Source organism: Phyllostomus discolor, chromosome 5, assembly GCF_004126475.2.
Source record: "Phyllostomus discolor isolate MPI-MPIP mPhyDis1 chromosome 5, mPhyDis1.pri.v3, whole genome shotgun sequence".
Lineage (NCBI taxonomy): Eukaryota > Metazoa > Chordata > Mammalia > Chiroptera > Phyllostomidae > Phyllostomus > Phyllostomus discolor.
In genome coordinates this window covers 84,250,148-84,273,360 of record NC_040907.2, presented here as the reverse complement: position 1 = coordinate 84,273,360, position 23,213 = coordinate 84,250,148, and the positions used below count along the sequence as shown (strand labels likewise).

The window sequence follows — 23,213 nt, the reverse complement described above, 5'->3', positions numbered from 1 at the left end:
GTTCAGTATTTTAATGCATTCCTTTTCTAAGTAACCATAAGTTGAGCAAATTACTTGCCACTGCTTTTGATACCTTGGCCCTCCCTTGTGAGATCTTTTTGAAGTACGTCCTTCAGCATTTCCCATGGCTGAGGGTCTGTGGGTGATACGGTCTGTTTTTGTGTGTCTGAAAATATGTTCATATACTTTCAGGGAGTAAATAGGTTGGCAGTTTTTTTCTTTAATACTTTGAAGCTGTTATTCAATCATCTCCTGGCTTCTTTGTTGCTATTGAAAAATCAGCTATCAGTCTAACAGTAACTTCTTTTTGGGAAACTCATCTTCTTATAGAGGAGGCAGTTCTGAAGCCTGGATCCCAGATTGGCGGCTTCTTGGATATTGTCTTTGAATAAATGTATGTAGTGTCATACAAGTGGCTACATGTCTGCCCTTTGTCCTGGGTGGCATTTTGGGGGGCACCTTTTGAATCAGAGGATTAATTTTTTATAAATTCCAGGAAACAATCAGTGATTGTCTTCTTAAATATTGCCTATACCTCACTCTCTTTGTCAGATACTCTTCTGTTTTCTTTTAGTTTGAGGGAATTTCCATTACTTTCTTATCAATAAGTCAAATATTTAAAAATAGTTCCAGAAATATCTTACAGCAACATAGTAGGTGCCTTGTGATGGTTGTGTGTTTGTTTCAGGCTACTTGTCCACTTTATAGCCTGAAGCAAAGTCACTCAGAATTTTTCTCCCTTTTTTAAGGTTCATGGGCATGATTTGGAAGGAGCAGGAAATTTATGGTTATGTATCACTCACCAGTGCATCAGGAACACAGAAGTCCGTTAAGACATTCTGAGGAGGAAGATTTTAGAGCTTAGGCAGCTACCTGCTGGAAAGGGTAGGGCAGTAAAAGTCAGGAAACTTCTGCTGGAAGGAGGTGATTGCAGGGAGCTGGCAAAGAAGCTGTGGCAAACCTCAAGTGTCTGGGAGCTGCCACCATTGATCTTAGCAACTTGTAGTACAAAACGATGCCTAGGTGTTTGGCGGCAGCTGCTGCTGACCTTGTGTCTGGGTCTTCCTATAAAACTATTCTCACCTGCCACTAGAGAAGAATGGATTCTTCTGTTCCAGCCATATCTCATGAGAATGCCTCTCATTGGCTGACTATCATCTGGAACCACATGCAGAAAGAGATTCTGGGAGCCATGTGTGGTTCCTTTGCACTACATAGAGGAGACTGAAGAAGGGGTGATAGTGATTTCAAGTTGAGAGCAATTTGGCACAGGTCATTATGTATCACTGAAAGCACTATATGTTGCATATATATTATTTTATTTGCTCCTAATAACATTCTGAGAATTAAAAACTGACACACCCATTTTAAGGAACCCAGTACACAGAGAGTTCTATTAACTTTTCCAAAACCACATAGCAAGATAATGGCAGGAATGAGGCCAGAATTGGGTTTTTTCTGGTACTGAAATGAATTCTTTTCATGAAATTAAAAATTAACTTGTAGAAAACACCTGAGATTATCATTTCTGCAACTTAGACAAAGCTAAGAAATTTTGCTTCCATTCACCTGAATCTGACTTTTTAAAATCAAGCTCCAGCACCTGTTTTCCTAATAATTTACCCCTTTCAGTTTTGTAGCCCCCCAACACCTTAACACATGTGAAAGGACATTTGTGAAAGTAGAATATGATTAGAAGATGGTTCATTTCTCAATGACCTGTACCTGGAGATGTCTTGCATTATCTGCACCATGCTCTAAGAGTCATCACCTCAAAAAAAAGTCACCAAGGTTAAATGTCACTTCCATTGCACATGCAACTCAGTATTCCATTTGTCAAATATTCAACAAGTACTTCTTTAGCACCTTTTTCATGAGGCTTACAATTTCTGTGATCCACATGATATTTTTGTGCTATTAACTCTGACGTTATTAGGTTAGCCAAGTATTTTAAAATATGTCAGTTAAAGTATGCATATTAATTAAACTGTTCCTACATATAATCCTTAAACTAAACTCCCTGAGCTGACTGTAGACAAAAGACTTTTATTAAATACTATTTGATAGGTTAGGTATTTTAGTATCTCTGCCAATCATACTACAAAGAATATTTATTGTCAAGCATGAAATGGATAAGAAAGGGAAATATTGGCACATTATTGTCTGTTATAATCATATGTTCTTAAGACAACAGCAAAAACAGCATTTTCAAGCAATGGTTGAAAACATATTGCCCCAGATTGCAGGCCTGGTATTTAGCATCAGGTTTTCATTCTGTTTTAAATATCCACAATTAGATGGCTGATTCTTTGAGTGTATACATGGAGTATGAAGCAACATGCCTATAAATTTTTATGTTAATGGTGATGCTCTTTAGTGACATACAGGGCACTTTTAGATGTCAGCCCACTGTTAAAAGGCTGTGCATATATACTTGGCATTCAGTGTAAAGCACCAAGCACAGAAGCAGGGTCCCCTCTTGGAGCAAACCTTTTACTCACACTCCCACAGACTCTGACAGTCATTTCTGTCTCACACACCTCAGCATGCATGAGCTCCCTAGACAAAGAGCTTTTTCTTACCTGTATGTCTTTTCTCACTTTGCTTTAGTTTTGCTCTAATGTAAAATTTTAGAGAAAATGGTTGAATCTAGTAAGTACATGAAAGAGAGAGAGAACAAAGTTGCTTAGTAAGTAAGGATGGTGGTAGGTTGGAAGAGTTGGTGAGATTTAGGAAGAAGTTGACAATTAAGTACCTCTGCGTAAATGAATGTGGCCATTGGACTGGAAGAGGGAAATGAAGGGCAGGGCTCAGAATTCAAAATACTAGACATAAAGTATCCGAGAGTTAGAAATCCACGTGTGTGATCTATGGGCAAGTGGTGTCACCATCAAGAAGATTAGATAGTGCCCTATAGAAATAGTCTACTAGGTGGTAGGTAACACAAAGACCTGGAGGTAAGACAGAGGTAGAGGACTTGGACATCTCAAATTCCCAATTAAGCATGAGACTGCTCTGTCATCAGAGAAGATAAAGAGACCAGGGAAAGAGATGTGGGGGTTGGTTGAAAGCCTGTAAGCAGCTCCCTGTTCAAGGCAAGGACAGGACTCTGAAGCTGTCAGAGTGTCTGCCTGTGGGGTTATGTAGCAACTAGAAGTACACCAGTGGCTCTTCTGTGCTGCCCTCTGATCAGAATGGGGGTGTCCAATCAAATGTGACAGTGAAGGCTCTCCCACCTACTCACTCACTGGGCAGCTCTTGGGCATTTTCACTTCTATTCTGAGATCAGCTCTTTCCTATCCATGAAGATTCGAGTTTTTTTCTCTCAGTACATCAGAGGGGTTTAAGATCTTCTGTAAAGAGTTTCTTCATTCTGGTTATTCTCCAGTGTAAAGCCACTCTTCCCATTGGTAGTATTACACATGGTTGCCATGGAAGTGAGGATTAATTATATCACAGGAGGGGAGGAGACCCACTAGCAAACCCTCAAGGGCACCAAATGATTTCAACTATTCAAATTCCTACTAAATTCTTAGAGGACAAGACACATTTTCTGATCAGTAAAAACCTTTGACCTTGCCCTGGCTGGCATAGCTCAGTGGATTGAGTGCAGGCTGCAAACCAAAGCATTGCAGGTTCAATTCCCAGTGAGGGCACATGCCTGGGTTGCAGACCATGGCCCCCAGCAACTGCACATTGATGTCTCTCTCTCTCTCTCTCTTTCTCCCTCCTTCCCTCTCTAAAAAATAAATAAATAAAATCTTTAAATTAAAGAAAACCTTTGACCTTGATTTTGAAATTGGGATATATTTTCTGCTGGTACTCTATTTAAAAAGTTTCCTACAGATAGAGTCACTGGATAATGGAATTGTAAAAGCTAGTTACTCTACAGCACATGTTGAAAGTTCCCTGAATTGGAGTTTTCCAAAAAAGAAGATATTCTTTCACCATTTTGGTTTTTGCTCTCAAGAGATTAAGAAAACAGGCACTCTGAATGCTTGGTTCTAGTTGTATAAAACCTTAAGTGGATTGGTAATCCTTTGGCATTGCATTATCAGCATCTCCTCTATTTATCTTAAGATTTCCTGAGGAGCAAGATGCCTTTATTGTTCTTAGCTAATTCTGCTTCCTTATCTGAGTTTAGCTTCTAATTTCACTGCTGAGTTTTAAGCATTCATGTAACTTCTCAGAATTTCTCAGGTGAATGCCATTGGGGAGCCTAACCTACCTTAGAGTAAGAAGTGAATGGAATGAATAAAGGGATGGCTAGAATGTGTTTTAACCAAGAGGATTGTCCATAAATAACACTGAGGTGATTAAACCTGAAAAAATATCCAAGTAATTCTGTGTATGCTACAAATGATCCTATTTTCATTCTTGCTCAGGAGCCTTGGAACAATGCTCTGAAAAAGGACCTTTCCAGTGGCACATCATTAATACATCTATCATTGGCTCACCTAGTGGATCTCTACCTCCTGCAGGGTCATATGACAAGTTCTTTACCAATACCATTTCCTGGCCATTGGTGGCAATTGTACTTTCTCTTTCTAATGTGGACCTGGTCTAGAGTAGAAAATGCCAAGGAACGTTTTAGAATTTAATGGTACAACAAATTTGGGAGGAAGAAGCCACGGATTCAGGAATGTAGGTGACTGTAGATGGAAAAGGCAAGGAAACAAAGTCTCCTCTAGAGTCATCAGAAGAAATGCAGCTCTTCTGACACTTTGATTTTATCTCAGAAGACACATTTTGGACTGTAGACCTCCAGAAGTGTAAGTTAATAGACTTGTCTTGTTTTAAGACATTAAGGTTATTTTGCTTTGTTACAGCAGCAAAAGAAACTAATACATACAGCATTATTAAGGCTCTATGTCTCCCCACCACTGTATTAAACTGCCCTCATATCAGAAAGCTCAATAGTGCCAAATCCAATGGAAAAATCTCAACTCAAATCATGTTACAATGCCACCCTACTTAACCTCTCAGCAGGTTTTCACATAAAATACTTTCTCTTTCTTGAAACATTTTTATACTTGACTTTCAGGAGACTAAACTGCACTGGGTTTTCTCCTAACTCATTGGTACCTCTTTCTAAATTTTCTTTGCTGAATTATCCTGCTTTTTCTCCCAAGTACTAGAAGTTCTAAGGCCAAGTCCTGAGATATAGTTTCTAACCATTCTTACTCTTTATGCGATCTTACTTGTCTTTAAAAACCATCCTTATGATATAGACAACCAAATTTATCTCACCAGCCCAGAACTCTCCCCTAGGCTTATATGCCCAGCTCCCTAGATTTTGTTGTCTCAGGCACCTTGGAATCAATTTCCTTCTATACAATCCTTTGACCTCTCCTACCATCTCTATCCTTACTCCTTCCCTGTATCTTAAGCTAAAAATCTTATCAATACAACTGCCAAACCACTAACCCAAACAGCCTTCATCTCCCTGCACTGTGCAAGCACCTCCTAACTGGCCTTCACTCCTCGCTCCCCCACCATACCTCCACTGTGCCCCTCTTAGTGTGTAGTGAATGTGATGCTCTTGAAATGCAAGCAAGATAAATAATAAAATGCAATGCAGATTAGATGATAGGTAGATAAATAGATGATAGAGATGATAGATTAGGTAGATAGATAGATAGATACTGAAATGAAATAGGAATTTATATAGCCCTAAGCACTATTATGTATATATTATATGTAATGTGTTGGGAAGGGACAGCTAAGGCCTATTCCTCAGACTTTATATAGTTTATGTAGTTTAAACATTGGAAGTGCTCCTCCACAAGATAAGGCCTCCCTGAAAAGATGCTCTTCTCCATTCGTACTCAGAATAAAATCCTAATTCCTTATACATTTTATGAGGCATAATTCAAACCCTGGCTACAGTTCTAGTTCTTCTCTTTATTCAGTGCAGCCTGAACCAGCCACACTGGCCTTCCTGCTATTTCCTAAAGATGCTGGCATTCCCTCTCAGGGTCTTTGTCCTTGCTGTTCTGCCTGGCTGAGCCCTTCTTCTGCCAGAACTTCCTGTGGTATCTCCTTCACATTATCCAAATTTCTGTTTAAATATTAGTTCATCATAGAGAGATTCCCTGACCACCCTGACTGCTCTGCACCCTATTAGTTACTACCTGTAAATACCTGCACATTTTATTATTTGTTTATTATTTACATATTTATTGCTATCTGTAGCAACAAAATGTATGTGTCCTGCACAAAGACAGATTGGAGGGAAGGGTCATGTTTATTTCTGCATCCTTAGCTCCTAAAAGACAGTCTGGTATAGTAAGCACTCTATAAATAAGATAATATATTATATATATATGTATGTGTGTGTGTACATATATATAAAATAAGCAGATTGCTTATGGCAAGATAATACTTTATCTTGCCATAAGCAAAAATTGTGTCAATAAAGGTGTGGCTTACAAAGATACTATGTGGGGGTTTACTTTCTAGTGACCTCACTGTACAAGAGCTGCATGGTTTCCATTAACTTTGGTCCATGCTTTAAGCATCTTCCAAAGTATCTCACTTACTATTCTATGAGGGATATGGGCTGGGGTGTTGTATCAGCAGAACACACTCTGGTTCATGGTTTATGTCATGGGGAAACAGAAGTGGATGGGAGGTAGAGTCCCCCATGGGGACCCTGACTAGGTTCCTCTTTCTTTTTAGACATGGACTTTCAGGGCATTAATACTAGGGGGGGTTGTTTTTGCTTTTTAACTGTCCAAATGTTCTCCTGAAGATTCTGCAGAACATAGCCTCTGCCTTTAACAAGTTAAAAAGTCATTTGTGTTGGGGGCCATGTATATATATATATATATACATACATACATATATATATATACATATATATATATATATTTAGATATATTTAGATATATAATGTTTGTAATTTAAGCTTTTTGAGGTTGGGAACTATGTCTCATGCTTCTCTTATCACCCCATGGAAATGAAAACATCACTGAACACATAATAATGACTTTGAAAAATGAGTGTTCTTGATTTTGTCTTTTTGATATGAACTCAGAATTAGCAATCATTTGGGAGTTCTCTTTTCAAGTACATGCTCAGTTATGCCTGGAGATCTTAATCTGCATCCTATAAATGGAATTTTGAGGGTCCATAAACCTTCTAAAATAATGAACAAAGTGTTATGAGTATTTGTGTGTCTTTGGGAAATGGACCATAGATTTCCTTAGGTTCACAGAGGGGTCTATTCTCTGAAGGTTGAAAACAACTGAGCTATTCAGAGGTACCTCAACTGTGGGTCTCCTCTGTCTAGAAGAAGGGCTGGGTTGAAAAACCAGGAAGGTGTGCAGAGGGCTTTATAACGTTGGTGGACAAAAGGTGGCCAGTTAGCACTGACATGCCTGCAGTTGGCCTTCTTTACTCACCAGGACTCACCTAACTCTATTTAGCTGCCCACCAATTTCACATCAAGGTGAGAGAGAAAAATCCAAGATTGGGTATGAATTTAATGATAGTATCTTGCGTGCTATGAGTGAGAAAGAAATGGGAAGGATTAGAGTTTCACTCCCTTTTCATTTTGATGCCCCACTACGTCCTGGAGAGAGGTCAAAGGCCTTTCACAGTGTTTAGTCATGACCCACAAGTTGGTCACATCCAGGCCAGAATGCAAGGAGCATGAAGCATTCCTGTCCACGTCCTTCATTTGGTAGTAATCATACACTGCTGCATGCCACTACCTATATCAATGCCTTATATTAGTATCAACTGTTATCTTATTGCTTAATGTTGTGTGTATATACTAGGTTCACCCAGATTTAGGGTGCCAGAAGTCAAAACCCTTATCAAATATCAATCATGGTGCTATACACACAGTAGGTACTTAATAATTATTTCTTCCAGTGATAAAGACAACACATTAAATAACAAAGTAGCTGTATTTGGTATGTTTTTCCAATTTATAGAGACAAAGTAAGGCTTGGCTCTTAAGAGCAGATTGTTTGGCCCTGGCTGGTGTAGCTCAGTGGATTGAGCACAGGCTGTGAACCAAAGTGTCGCAGGTTCGATTCCCAGTCAGGATACATGCCTGGGTTGCAGGCCATGACCCCCAGCAACCGCACATTGATGTTTGTCTCCCTCTCTCTATATATATATCTCCCTCCCTTTCCTCTCTAAAAATAAATAAATAAAATATTTTTTAAAAAAGAGCAGATTGTTTGTAGTCCTCCATTGATATCAATGAAGTCTTTTCAGTTCTAAAACTCTGCTCATGGATTGAGAGTTTTACATGATAATGAGATATTTATGCAGTCCTTGATAGTTTACAAAGTAGTTGCATCACATTCTCAATTATCATGTATTATTTTCAAATGTAGAGAGGGTTTGAGGGGGTTCTCTGATCTATTTTGCCCCTCCTTTCAGGAAACCTGAAAAATTTAGGTTGATTTTCAGAGAAATAAGTTCCCCAGCTCCCTTCTGGTTACCATCTCATAGTTTCCTCAGTTACTGAGTCCTCTTCCTGCTATTTAAATCATCTGCACTGATTCTATCTTTAGTAGTCATTTAGATAAGACCTGAGGAGCTAATTTTTCCTAGCAAACCTGGAGAATACTTTGCTGTGCTTTCCCGTCTTTCATGAAAACTGGAGAACTGCTTAGCAGTAAAACATCAGGTTGATCGACTTGAAATAAGGTAGCCAGCTCAATGGGAGTGTTAGGCCACCAGTGAGGGTAGCCTGTCCATGGTTGATGCAAATGTTTCACTGATGTTACTATTTGGTTTGAATACAAAACAAAGGTAGAAAAATGTCCATGCAGATGAAAATCGGCTTTAAATTGTCCTACTGGAACGACAAATTTCTACTGAGCTAGAAGGCTTACACTGGAAGGATTCCAAAGACTTGATAAATCATGAAAGTTTAGAACTGCATTCTGTCAAGGGGGAGAATGGTATTTCTTAATATGACAAATACTACCCATAAAGCCCAGGGCATCATCACAAATGGCAACAGGTAAGATATTTCAAAGCTAAGGCTAAATAGCAAATATAAATCTTTTGTGAAATGGAGGAAACTTTCAGGAAATTACAACACTGAATATGTAGCCAATAATTCTTATATTGTGGAAGAGAAAAGGAGCAGTACAGAAAGCAATCCTCTGTAAGAGCAGGGCCAGCCCCAAGCATGTGTAGGCAACTAGTATCAGATGTCTGGCCTGACTGCCCATCATCACTCTGGCTGCCCCCGTGGTGGTTTCTGGGTAGTCATTCCTTTGGGTTGTCATAGAAGGACAGTGTTAAAGGTAGAATGTGTTAACAAATTGACCCAGGAACAGCCATTTCCATATTTCTTTATACTAGTATTTAAGAAATTAGCAGAAAGCATTCCTTGACACAATAGGCCACAAGAATTTAATAATGAGGACAGAAAATGTCCGGCATAAGGGACACAATCTGGAGACAGGGATGAGATGCAGCCACAAGGACACTGGACTTGGAGCAAACACCAACAGGAAGCATGAAAATCTGGAGAAGATCACAAAGCTGGCCTTGCTGATGCCAACATTTTCCCCTAGAAATGGCTCTGTTGGGATTTTGTCCATGTAAACGAACACAATCAGAGTCAATGTCTGACTGAACACAGGTTGCCACCTCCTCTTTTCTCTTTGTCACCATTGTCCCACCTCTTTTGACCCTAGTCCCTTCTCTCAAAGAGATTCAGGTTACTCGATTGACCAAGGGACTAGGACCAAAGAAGCCAGGCTGTGAAGGCACAAAAACATTTTGGGATCTCTATTGTACAATATTGTTTTTGTTCTTGGATCTGATGTACCTTGCAAAGCTATCTTGTTTTACAATTACTAAAAATCTATGTGGCTGCTTAGCAAGATCACAAATGCTGGGCATCACCAAAACAAGTATTTGGAAGAAATCTAATCTTACTTCCATCTGGAAAATGGAACCATAAAGAGCTAGGGAACATAACAGTTGCAGGAAAACTACTAGATGAGCTCACAAACTCTGGAAAAGGTATGATGTAGGTGGCCAGTCCCAAATAAAAGACACAAATGAAAGATTCTGCCTTTCTTTTTTCTTAGTAACATCTAGCTCAGTCAGTTGTCCCAAATCACTTAATTTTCTTAAGTCATGTTTTAGCTTATTAACATACAGATGGGGATTCTGGATGTTTTAAGTGAGAATTCTCACTTTGTTGTGTTAACCAAGCAGTCTTTTGATTGCACGGTGAATTATAAGACAAGATCAGACTACAGTCCTGCATTTACTATAGCAAAGAACAAGGGATAGCAGAATCAGCCTTGGATTTGAATCCTAGTGTCCCACCCATTAGCTCTGTGGCCCCAGGAAAATCACTTAACTTCTCTGAGATTTTCTTTTTTCTAATTTGTATAAATCAGGATTATAGTTATCTAAATGTTGTGTGAGTTAAATGAGCCCAAATTTGAGGAATGTACTCAGTAAAGTACCATGAAAAAGCAGGAATGTCCCTTAATAGTTGTCTCAGATTAATACTAATGGGAATTAGAAATGTAGGCAGACCTTCCTTAGAAGAGGTGGTCAGACAAAAAGAAGGTGGTAGGAGGAGCTCCCTGTGAGGTAAGACTCATTGAACACATAGTTTTTGGTGCTGAACTCTGAATTAGACTAGAACTTGGATATCTCAGTCATCAGTAATCTCACTGAGAACATATTTAAACTGAAAGTACATTTTTACTGGGGGATGAGGCATGTTGGAGGGGCAGAGTCAGTGGACTGAGCTGCTTTTCCTGATTGGTAATCATGAGAGTGTTGAGACAATGGAATGTTCAAATAAAGTCTGTGATCTCAAGGAGCCTTGCCAATGCTACTGCCTTGTGATTCCCCTAGTTTTTAAATGTCATTTGCTTTACACACTCTGAAACCTCACTCTGAGTTCCTGACTAATGTGGAAATACATCTGTTAATGTGCAACAGCAAAGCTAGGATGTTGAATGATTTCTTCATGCAGATAGTGCCATGACTCAGGCCTGTCTTTCATCCAAGACCTGGACAGCCTTGCTGCCATGCTGGTTGTCCAGGTGACTGTTATTGGTATTCAGGTGCTAGTAACCTGAATATTTCACAACAGGTTATGTTTATTATTTAGCCCTTTAAAAATAAGTGCATGACCCTGGATGTTGCAATTTAGTTGGTTGGAGCACCATTCCTATACACCAAAAAGTTGTAGGTATGATGCCTAGCCAGGGCACATAGCTAGATTGTTGGTTCAGTCCCGGGTCAGGGTGCGCATGGGAAGAAACTGATAGATATTTCTCTCTTACATCGATGTTTCGCTCTCTCTCTCTCATTCTCCCTCCCTCCCAGCATTCCTCTCTCTCTAAAATCAATAAATACATCCTTAGGTGAGGATTAAAAAAAAGTGCATGAATTAAAAAAAACCAAGAATGCATTCATAGAATATGTAAATAATCATTCCATTTGCAATGAATAATCCCGTGTTAGCTAAGAAGCTACTGCTGAGCTCTGAGATATTCTTTAGATGTTGGGGTGGATTTTTTTAAGCTTGCTTAATTCCAATTCTAGACCAGAATTTTCATTACATGTTATTTGCTGAAGTCACTTCTCTGTCACAACTGCAGCTGCCAAGAGGTTGCCTGCCCTTATGGTTGCGTGTCTTTTCAATGACTTCATGAGCAACTTGGCATGGTCTTGCCTGGTCATCCCCCTGTGCTCTCAGTGACTGTAATTACAGTACTAGTTTTTATTCATCTTATATCCTTAATGAGTTCTTTAAATAAATAGTGACAGGATGCAGAGGGAGGAGTGAACAGGATGTTGGGGTTCAGGAAAAGTTTGGAAACATAAATAAGGCACTTTAGAGTTCAGTTTAGAGGTTATTGCCTTTCTATAAGCACTAAATTTTTCCCTCACTCACCATTGCATGATTCATCCACACTGGAAAGATCCCATCTAGGTGCTTAGGGTAAACAAGTTCTCGATCATAGAGAAAGAGGATCCAGAATGACAAAAATACAAACTGGAAAATAAATCACAAAAATAGCATTAGGTTTGTTTTCAATCATAGCTCTCTAAGATAAAAGGAAAACATAGCAAAAAGTAGATCACAGTTTTAGAGACATTATAAAAATGTAAAATAAAGAAAAAATGTCATACCCTAAGGAATCTGGAGAGTTAGGGATCAATTATTTGTCATTGGGGCAGGCAGTGAGGATATAGACAAACGGGGTTTGCAGACCATTAAGATGTTTCATTTTAACCAATGACTTCTCTCTTCTTTACACTTTCACCAGGAGTGCTGAGAGCAGCCACTTGGAATGCCTTGAGTCTTAACACTTTCCTTGCTCACCCTCTCCATAGACATGACAAGGGGAGGTAGGAAGGCTGGGAGAGAGGAACAACAAACTCCCAGGACCACTCACAAGCTAGTTAACAGAGTTAAATCTCTCCATTGCTCAGAGGTTTAGGTTGATCCTCATCCTCTTATATCCCTTGGCTGTCTTTTCAAAGTGTCTGTCCTTTATATCAAAGTCAATTTAGAGATGGAAAAAAAGAAACTATTAACCTTCCAATCTTCTTAAATTCCAAAGGCTTGATTTGTAGGCCTTAAAAAAATGAATAAATTCCATTGTTATAAAAAACTTGGCCTTTAGATTTATGGGCTGAAGAAGAGGTGTCTTGCAAAGCGAAACTAGAATGCCAGTACTTGCTCTGTTATCTGAGAATTTCGTTTTGCATTTAAGTTTCGAGTCTCAATACTATAAGAAGTAGGACAATAGCAGGTGGAAGGAGGTAGTCACGTCTAATTATAGGCCCTGCTGGGCAGCTGGCATGCTTGATCTCAGTTTGTTTCCATTCTAATGAATGAAAATTTAAGCATGCCATAGAAACGTGGACAGTGTCAGCAAACAAGCTTACTCCCCCTTGCATATGTCTTGCTTCTTTCCAATGTCCATTCATTCAACAAAACAAATGAGGCCCCCTTTTTGTGCCCCACAATGGGTATTTCAGACAGATTGTCTGTCTCTCCTCAGTCGTCTTTTTCATGTGCCAACTTTAAGTTTCTCATATCTTTTTTTTTTTTGCGGTTTCCTCTTGCAGAAGTAACATATACTTACTGTAGCAAGTGAAACAAGATGTATAAAAGGGAAAATTAGTTGTCTTTCTCTCTAGCACTCTCCATCTCCATTGCCCTGCTGAAACCAAGGTTAACTCAGTTGTATTTTGATTAAGAATGGTCCTTTAAACTTCTTTATTAGACAGCAACATGGATCTTGTGTCAAAAGTTCACAAAGACACAAAAGCTAATGCTAAGTCTGTCAGTAATGTGCTCTATTTCCTGAAAACGCTGGGCAATGTGATGCAGTCCTTGGGACATTTATGCAAATACAGTTGTTCTTGTCTACAATAATGGACTCCCAAACAGCCTCACCACCCAGGAGATGAGTTCATCCACATGTACATGTGTATCATATTGCATATACATCTTTGCAACTCACTGTGGATACAGGAAAGGCCAGTGTGGTGAAAAGCAGGTCCCTGAAGGCAGTTACGAACTTAATGTCTTTTTTCCCTTTCATTCTTTTCAGTGTATCTTCCAGGCAGGCGACTCCATAGAAAATGGCCTGCAAGAACTAAATTCATTACAACAAATGAGGGCGTTTTCATTTGCTTTAATTAATACATTCTTCACTGACGCAAAGCTCTATCCCTCTGGGAGCAATGTTGATTTAAGAAGGAGGGGGCTGTTGGCTGTTTTGGTTGAAAGCCAATTTGAGGATTGGTCTTCCAGCTCACTGGGCCTTGACCTTGTTGCTAAAACTGATTGAGTAAAGTTGTTTAGGGGATAATAATGTGTACAGTATTTAGTGTAATGGACTTGAGCTAAAATGGAAAAAAAAAAGAGTCAGCTTAAATGCAGAATGTAATGAGCTAGATACCTTGGCTGCACAGAGGTGGGACAAACCGAGTAAACAGCACAGGGGCAGAGGGCCAGACACAATGGTGGATATGGTCTTCCTAGGTAGAAAAATGCCTGGTGCTGCCATCTAATTAGAGAAGCCAGAATCAGGGTCAAGAGCACAATGAAGGAACTGTGTGCTCCTGAGGGAGATGCACCGAATGGCATCTGCTTATCTGAGGGAGAAGCCAGGTTCTTCTTTCATTAAAACAGGGTACCTGAAGCCCTCACAGAGAAAAACTGTCTGAGAGGGGGATTTAAATCCACAGGGACACAGCAAGCTATGGGCTCTGGTCAGTCACTAAGTACTCTGAGGTCATATAAAGGAGAAAAGGGCCTTTTCCAAAGAAGTAAGATCACATAAAGCAAGTGTTGCCCATCCTTATGTTTTGCACAAACCTGTGACTTCTAATCCAGAGTTGGGGTTGTTTTTGAATTATGCTTGCATCATAATTGATTTATTCCTTTAAAGCTCTGGATTGGTACAAAAGAATCAGGACTCTACTCTGACAGTATAAGTCAGGCAAGTTTTGGAACCTAGGGAGCTTGATGGATCAAGTTGGCTATTGGTGAATGACCTCTGAGGTCTGAACATAGGAAAGGTCTCACAGAGTTGGCCTCCTGAGTCTGCTTAGTCTGAAGGTACGGGCAGGAGATGGTATGGGGGTGGATTAGGTCAGGAATACTCCCAGGTAGGTCCTCACACCAGGAGCACCAGTATCACCTGAAAGCTTCCTGGGAAGGTAGAAATTTTTGCCTTGACCAGTGTGGCTCAGTTGGTTGGGCATCAACATGTAAAGTAAAAGGTAGCTGGTTCAATTCCTGGTCTAGACACATGCCTGGCTCATGGGCCTGGAACCCCCGATGTATGTTTCTTTCCTCTTTCTCCTTCCCTTCCCCTCTCTAAAAAATAAAAATGAAATGCAGGATTTTTTTTTAATCCTGTTGCCTCCTATATGTGCCCCAACCAGAGATCGAACCCACAACCTATGTATGTGCCCTGGCCAAGAACTGAACCCACAACCTTTTGGTGTATAGGATGATACTCCAACCAACTGAATCACCTGGCCAAACCAATAATTTTTTTTTAATACTCTTCAGATGATTTCAGGTGATCTTTATATATGCTAAAGCTCCAGAACATTGGATTAAACATAATTCTAGGGACTAGTTAAAGCTATAAGAGCTAACTTCTAATTATCTCTTTTTTTAAGTGCCAGGTACTGATCTAGGCTTTTAATTTCTAATAACAACCTTATGAGCTAAGTCCTATTATTATTTCTTCTCTTAACCCTTTTTACAGATGAGGAAACTGAAGCATAGTCAGATGAACAAACTTTCCCAAAGTCTCATAGTTAGTAAATGTCAACGCCAAGATTTGAGACCCAGACACTGGTTCTTGAGCCAGACTTAAAAAAAAAATGTATCATGTTTCTAAGAACAGTTCAGATAAAGAATTGTGGGAGATGTGAAAAGAGAAAATAATCTTCAAGAGGGAGACTTAAAAATGACTCCAAAAAATACCGATGCCTGATTTCCACTCACCCAGAGATTCTAATTGAATGGGTCTGGGGGTTTGGCCTGGGCTTCAGGACTAAAAAAAAATTCTCCCAGGTGACTCTAATCAGGGCAGCTGAGGTTGAGAACCACTTGCCTAGAGGAACTTCCATTTGGAAAATCAGACCTGGCCTTCTCAGTAGAGGTGGAGTTGTAGGTGGAGAGGTGGAGATCTAGGGAGTTGAATTGCCCTGGTCAGATGAGATTGCTAGAGAAAGGAAGGAAAAGAGAGAAGAGAAGAAGAGAGACATGGGAAATGAATGCTGAGGAATGCCCTCATCTAAGGAACAGAAGCGGGTAAAGGGCCAGCAAAATGGCAAAGACTGGTCAGATGGTAGAAAACCAGGGATGTACAGGAAACTCCTTGAAGGAGAAGCTTCAAGCAAGAAGGGGGCATTTCAGGGAGGGGTGGGCAGCAATTTTAAATGTCATGAAGAGGTTGCCATCCTAATATTTGTCATTTACTTTTGAACATTTGGTCCCTAGGGCTGTAGATTTTGAAATGCAGTCTTCTGCACAGGAGTGTTAGAAGTCCCTCCACACTACCCCCCTACCCTCACTGGGTTTCACTTCCAGCTATTCAACCCACAGCAGGCAACTGCTTTAGTTAGCAAAGGCAGGCATGGGACCTGGGCTCCGGGTAAGGAGGCCTGCACTATTCTATCAACATAGCAATTAATCACATACTGAGCACTGAGTGTCTGCCAGGTTTTCCCCATATGGGGAGAGGCTGCCTCCACCCAGCATGTGAAGTACATGTGACCACTTTCTTTAGCAAAATCCTCCTAGGGTCATCATGAGTCAAGCTCATCCTGACTTGCTCTTGCCTTTCCCAGTCACAGAATGTGGAAATTGGATTGAGGAAAAGAACACATTACTCAGAGCTTCCATGGCTCTCATTCACCAATAAAAATTTGCTTCACACCACAAACTTGCCAATGACTCCTCCCCCTCCACCCTCAGCTCACACATTATTTCACAGGCATATGCCACAGAGTAAAGATACCAGCTGTGCATGTGAGAGGCAGCCTTGTCCCCATTGATCTTAATCCACATTCACATACCATCATCTGTATCAACAAGGAATATTTACAGTGCCTCCACATAGCAGCCCAGGAGCAGAGAGCTAGAGTGTAGCCAAGAGAAATAAAGAGGCAGGAACTAGGACACAGAGGAGCCACACTGGAGCAAAGCTGGAGGGTAAGGAGAGGAGGTGCTATGACCTTACTCAGTGAGGAGGCTTCTGGGGACCTTGGGGACAGGTTTGAATGAGCTCACTGAACTGCACAATAGACTGCTCTTTCTCTAAGGAAAAACAATGGACTGTTTTATAAAACATGCACAGAAAGAACAGTGAAGGGAGAAAATGATAGTAGTTCAGGGTGAATTGTGTCCCCTGCCTCAAAACTGATGTGTTGAATAACCCCTACTTCAGAATGTGACTGTATTTGGATATAGGGTCTTTAAAGAGGTGATTAAGTTATGACTGTGTCTTTAAAAGAGATCAGGACACTGACACATAGAAGGAAGACCATGTGAAAACACAAGAAGAAGGTGACTATCTGCAAGCCAAGGGGAGAGACCTCAGGAGAATCCAACCCTGCCAGTACCTTGATCTTGGACTTTTAGCCTATGGAAAACTAGAGAAATAGTAGATTTCTGCTGTTTAAGCCCCCGGTCTGTGGTGCTATATTATGATAGCCTGAGGAGAATAACACAGCAACATTAAAATAAGATAGCAAAAACTGGCCTTCTTTTAACAACATTACTGCTGTTTACATTTTCAACTACTTGGGCTGCCCAGGAAAGCAGAGCTAATGGTATCTTGATCAAGACTTACTTCAGAGCTGCTGCTCTCTGATTTATTTTTTCTACCAGTCCCTTCCTAATTCTGTTTGTTCTTTTGTGCCTTTTTCTGAAATGCTGCTGGCCTAAGTTTGTTAGATGTCTTCCATTTTTGTAGCTAGCTGACAAACTTCCTACCTGGGAGAGCTGAACTTACGTTTGTATAACTAGTGCAATTTAAGAAACCATAGCTAAAGGATATTCAGTTTTTATATTCACATGTCTTCATGAAAGTCACAAAAATCTTGAAATCACCAAAACAGTCTTTCTAAGTCATCAAGTTTATGTCTTTGCCTTTAAGCCAGAACCCTTTTAAACTATTGCAAGAAATGAGAATTTTTTTTTCTATTTAAAATATAATTCCAGAGAGGGAGATTCCACAAGCTTTCTGAGCAAGACATTACAACTCTTTTTAGATGAGTCATGTAATCCAATGCCCAGCTCAGCACTCCATGCCTGACTTGGACAAGCCAGGACTTTCTTTGGTCTTGCCTTGCAAATGATGCAATACTTATACTTGCAGCGAGAGACTATTTCAGAATAAAACAGCAAATGGGGACTAATTGTGATGAGTATTTTCTATAACTGTGGTGGTTAGGGTGGTGGCATGTGGGGCAGGTAGAGGAAGACTTTGCCAAATATATTTATCTGTAGGATTTGTGTATATTATTTCAATCATCATTAATGCATTTAGCCTAAGAAATTGAGATAAAGGATAAAAAAAAAGCACATAGGGGAAGAAATGATATAAAAATCACAAGCTGGAATGATGAGAGAAAGAGAAAAGAAAACAAGAATGTTGAGGGACAGGTTGGAAAGAAGAATTATAAGCATGTTTGTACTTACATGACTACAGGCATCAGTATAATAGTAGAATGGACATAGGTAGGCTGTCTAAAGTCCATAGAAAGTGGCTCTTACTAGTTAGAACCATGTTCTGGCCATTTACTCATGCAATCAACATTCACAGAGTGCCCATGGGGTGCTAGAAATTGTATTAGATATAATACAGGCCAGGGCAGGCTCTATATTAAGAGGCTTTTAGTAGGAAGAAAAGAGAGGCAGAGGAGGAGGAGGAGGAAACTTTTCTGTAAGTTTATTATTTTATATTATGTAGGTCAGGTTCCTTGGGAAACAGAATCTGAGACTCTAAGTTCTGCTTGCAGAGTGTTCATTGACAGTGCTCTTATATCATCTGTAAGAGTAAGGGGAGGAAGTAGGAAACAGGACCAGTCATTGGATATAGCAACCCCAAGTAGGTCCCTTAGCCTTGGTCTAGGCAACTCCCTTCTGCTGAGCCAATTTCTGGGACAGATTCTTGTCTGTGAGTCATCAGCCAATAATACTTCTCCCAACTGTGGAGTGATGAGTTCCTCAATGCCTGGGGGTGGGGGGATCTGAGTGCCACCCCACAGTATCCACTATGTATGAGGAAACTGAGGAACAGAGAAGTTAAGTGACTCACTCAAGATCCCACAGCAAATGAAAGGCAGAGCTAGCATTCACACCCAGGGAGTCTGACTCCTGAAGCTAAGCCTTCAATATGTACACTGTGTGTAAAGAACCTACCAAAATGCTCTCATTAAATTATAGCTATTCTATTTTGGATGTTGGTGGTGACTATTCTCTTCTATCAGCCTTCATCCCTTTAGTTTGGGTTCTGTAACATAAATGAATTCTTGTCTTCTCACTTTTCATGGGCTGCCTTAGAATTCAGACCAATGGAGCTTCCTCAAGGTTCTTTCTTCCCCAGGCTCTGCTTTGCCATCCCTGCGGACCTATGTGATGAACTCACTGTAATCACCCTGAGAGCTTGAGAATAATGAAGTTAGAGCTGCCTGAGGTTTGGGCAAATTAATGAAGAGGGGAGGAAAAGTCATGCCTCTGTTGGTAGGGTGAAGTGGGTGGGGGAGTGGGGAGGGACCCACTCCGAGTCTCTCCTGAAGAGCCCAGTTATATAGCATCACCCCTAACAATATTTCAGAAGGACAATTACTTATTAAAAGAGGGAAATCCAGAAAACTCTATGAATTCTGTGGCCCCCGTCCCCAGCTTGCCTTCCCTGGAGTTAGAGACAGTCACTAAGGACATTGGTGGAATACTGAGGCACAGGAATTCTGAGCTAACATGTGCACCCTGAGGATGTCCACAATACTGCCTTGCTTCCACACCCAGCTCTGAAGGCTTTCCCCTTGAGCACCACTCAGTGCTGTCTGTCTGAGCCTGCAAATTCTACCTCCAGGACTGTCCCAATGCTGAGGGCATCCTCCTGGGCAGCTATTGCAGGGAAAGCAGGGACTCCATGGGAAGCCAGAGCCTATACCCTGAAGAAGGAGGTAGTAAGCAATGAGGAGGGTGGAGGGCCCTTACCTGAAAACATGACCCACCAACCATGGTGCTCAGTGAAGAGACCCATGTTCCACTAAATTACCCTCCCCTCTGTACCACCACTACTGAAAGATAAGATGAGTAGAAGCTCACTACCACTTCCCATCTTCTCTTTCTCTCGTCTACAGCTTCAGGGGCATCCACCCTTTTGGTGTCTCTGGGCCACACTGGAAGAAGAGTTGTCTTGGGCCATACATTAAATACATTGTGACACATAATCACAAAAAAATCTCATACTGTTTTAAGTAAATTTACAATTTTGTGTTGGGCTGCATTCATAGCCACCCTGGGCTGCATGCAGCCTGCAGGGGTTGGACACCCCTGGACCATTCTGAGAGCTTCCCACATGCCAAGTTATTTATCCCTCATGGTCACTGTGTGGTTATGAACTAATTTTTTTCAAAATTTTATTTATTTATTTTTAGAGAAAGGGGAAGGAAGGGAGAAAGAGAGGGAGAGAAACATAGATCCTGACAGGGAATCAAACCTGGGACCCTTTGGTTTGCAGGCCAGCGTTCAATCCTCTGAACCACACCAGCCAGGGCTGAACTATTTTTATTCCTGTTTGATAGATTTAGAAATGGAAGGCACAAAGAAATATGTAGCTCTAGGTCACAGAGCCAGTAGGTGGTGAAGCTGAAGTACCATCCCAGAGAGCTCATGACCCCAAAACTCTGCTTGTAACCTCTAGGTAATACCACCTCTCCCTTAGGCACTAGGCATGAATTGGTCACCATAACCACTTCTCAGTGACACCCCCTCACACCTCATCCCACCCCACCCCACCCCCTGCTTCCTGCTTCTTCCCTTTGAATCTTCTGGGATAACTTTAGGAGGAATGAGGCCTACTCGGAATGCTGACTTCCACTAAGGTGGACTTGCTCTTAAAAGGGGGGATAACTGATATTCAGTCAACTAGCAAGTAAAGCTGTTTAAAGGGGAGGGGTGTAAATTTCCTGGAAAGCAGGATCAGGTACAGACTTCAACAAGCTTACATAAATAAAATTTAAAATGTTATAGGAAGTTATGGGACCTCTATAACTTTATAGGCACAACTGTCAACTAATTAATCATTATTTAACACTAATTAATCATTAGGAAATATAAGCTTTAATTGGCACGAGACCTTAAGAACTAGAAATTTTAAGGCCCAACATTTTACCTGAAGTAACATATTTGAAATCTATTCTTAAATTAATCCTCTGAAATACATTCAATCCATCTTTACCAACTGAGAAACTTTGCATTATTACACTCTCCAAATCACACCTAACAGATCTCAGAAAGGAAACAATCACGGGTAAGCCCCTCTCTGCTCATTTCAAGGGTGAGGAGATGTCAGAAGAGACTAATTGCTCAGGAATGCAGAAAAAGCTAAGGTCAAGTTCAGCCAACATACCAAGTCACCCAGTGTTTATTATGAGGGTACTCTGTGCCAGCAATTGTACAAATGCAACTTAGAATCATAGACCGTTAGGACTGGCAAGGACCTAAGGGACAAAATTCCTGTTTTTTGGAGCCATTTACATACTGATTGGAATATTAAGACTCACATGTGGGTAGAAATTAGAAAACAATACTACATATAAATAAGGAGACACTGAGAGATGTTGTAAAAACTTAGGGAAAGGAAACCCAAATTGGAGCTGAAGTTGGTCAGCAGAGATTTTAAAGAAAATATGGGATTTCATGTGATCTATGCAAATAACAAAGTGGTAGAGAAGCTGGTAGGCATTTCATTCAAGGATAGTGTGAACATGGGTTGAATAGTTATAGCAAGAAGCCTGGGGACCAGCACTGGAGAATACACAGGCATTCCTGGGGAAGAGACTAGCCTTCCTCGGGGGAGGGCAACCTGAAGCCTGGGTAGTTTGGAATTGGTCCCAAAAGGTAGAAGGAAGCCACTGTAGTTTCTAGAGTAGCAGACCACATTTCTTAAACTCGCTTATGATGTTTAAAACCAAACCAAACCAAAAACAGTGCTTTGCAAAGATTAATCTGGATTGGAGTGGTAGATGGATGGATTGATAATGAGATGATCTGACCTTCCAAGTTAAAATTAATTAGAGCCTGTGATGAGAGAGACAGTAAGATTAGGGAAGATGGGATGAATAAAGCACAAGAAAACACATAGGATTTAGTGGATAATTACTTAGGAAAGCAAAAGGGGATTTCACTAAGAAATAATAAATCTGAAAAAATAAATGGATTTTTTTTCATTTTTAGAAATGTGGGAGCTCTGGGGCATGTAACTGAAGTAGGAGTAAGAGGTCAGGGAGCTGGTTTATGGGAGTAGGTGATAAATCTGTTCTTAACCAAAATGAGTGTGAGGTGGGACACTGGAATTTAGATTGCTTTAGAGTATTAATTCTGGCTACAGACACAGCTCTCTTTTCATTGATCATTTTTTAACATAAAGCCAACAAATACACAAAGCTGAGATCTTTATTGTATTATTTTAGCTCCACAAAAGCTTTTCTTTTGTTGTTTTCTTTTACACCTATAAAATTCTATAATTGAAATAAATTATCACCTTGATATTTTCAAGCATATTAAAGCTGTGTTCAGGCTTCAGATTTTTCAGGCCAAAATCAAAAGTCAGCAAATGATCAGAGAATGAGAAGCAGAATCTCCAGGCTTGTTTGATTTGAACTTTCTGAATTTCAAACCCTTAGTATTTCAGAGTGTCACTTTTTCTGACCATACACATAACCTCTGCTTAGGAGTCTGATTCCAGAGGATTAGAATATTTTGTCCAGCTTCTGAAATCAGATGTTGATATTGACACTCTAAACTTTAGTTAAAAATATCAAATGTTAATTAGCATCCCCAAAGGATGTGACATTTTTAGCTTTTAACTCTAAAAAATTTGTTTATATGTTACCAAAACATTTTTAAAAATTATTTCTCCCATTCATTCACACTTCATTCATCAGAATGTGGTCATCAGGGTTAGAAAGACAAGAAGGGATCAAGTCATATGAATGGTTTGTAAATATAATTGAAAATCTGCATTTGCCATTTGGTTGGGTGATTTTGTCCTTTAAGGTGGAGATGTGAGCCTATAAAAAACTGAAGTGGGATCTGAACATGGCAAAATATATTTGTTTTTTTCAGATAAATCTGTTAGTCTGTGTATGCTGTAAAATGGCATTATTCCTCCATAAGAAATTACATTTCTATTCAACATACACCATTCTGCCTTCTTCACAGATTTCACCAAGCCAAGTTCAAAATCCTGTCTGCATTTGTAGTCAGTCTCATGATGAAAACATTGATTTAGTCCCCCCACTTGAGATCAGCTGAGAAGAGCCCCCAAATAAGATTCTTTTCAAAAAAGCATTTAACAATTAGCAAGCACAAAAGGTACCTTTGAAGAACTTCTAAATTGGGCTTCTCAGAGTAAACTTTTAGGTAAAAGAGAAAGCCAAAAGTCAAAAACCATGAAGAAGGAATAGAAATAATGGAACTT

At 40.1% G+C, this 23,213-nt stretch overlaps 1 protein-coding gene and 1 long non-coding RNA gene across 4 annotated transcripts in view; both read right to left on the bottom strand.

The window, feature by feature from the left end:
* LOC114498124 (androgen dependent TFPI regulating protein) overlaps nt 1–23,213 on the bottom strand; it is an 86,874-nt gene that overhangs the window by 36,855 nt on the left and 26,806 nt on the right. For 2 of the 3 annotated variants that reach the window (XM_036026507.1, XM_028514218.2), the window contains 2 exons: nt 13,491–13,625; nt 11,909–12,010 (listed from right to left, as the gene is read on the bottom strand). In XM_036026507.1, the coding sequence (XP_035882400.1) occupies nt 11,909–12,010; nt 13,491–13,625 (237 nt within the window). The remainder of the gene's footprint in view (nt 1–11,908; nt 12,011–13,490; nt 13,626–23,213) is intronic. The other variant, XM_036026508.1, reaches the window with a different exon arrangement.
* On the bottom strand, nt 156–6,809 carry LOC118500729. Its single transcript, XR_004903306.1, has 2 exons — nt 3,787–6,809; nt 156–3,575 (listed from the first exon to the last, which is right to left on the bottom strand). It is a non-coding gene; the product is annotated as an uncharacterized LOC118500729 (long non-coding RNA).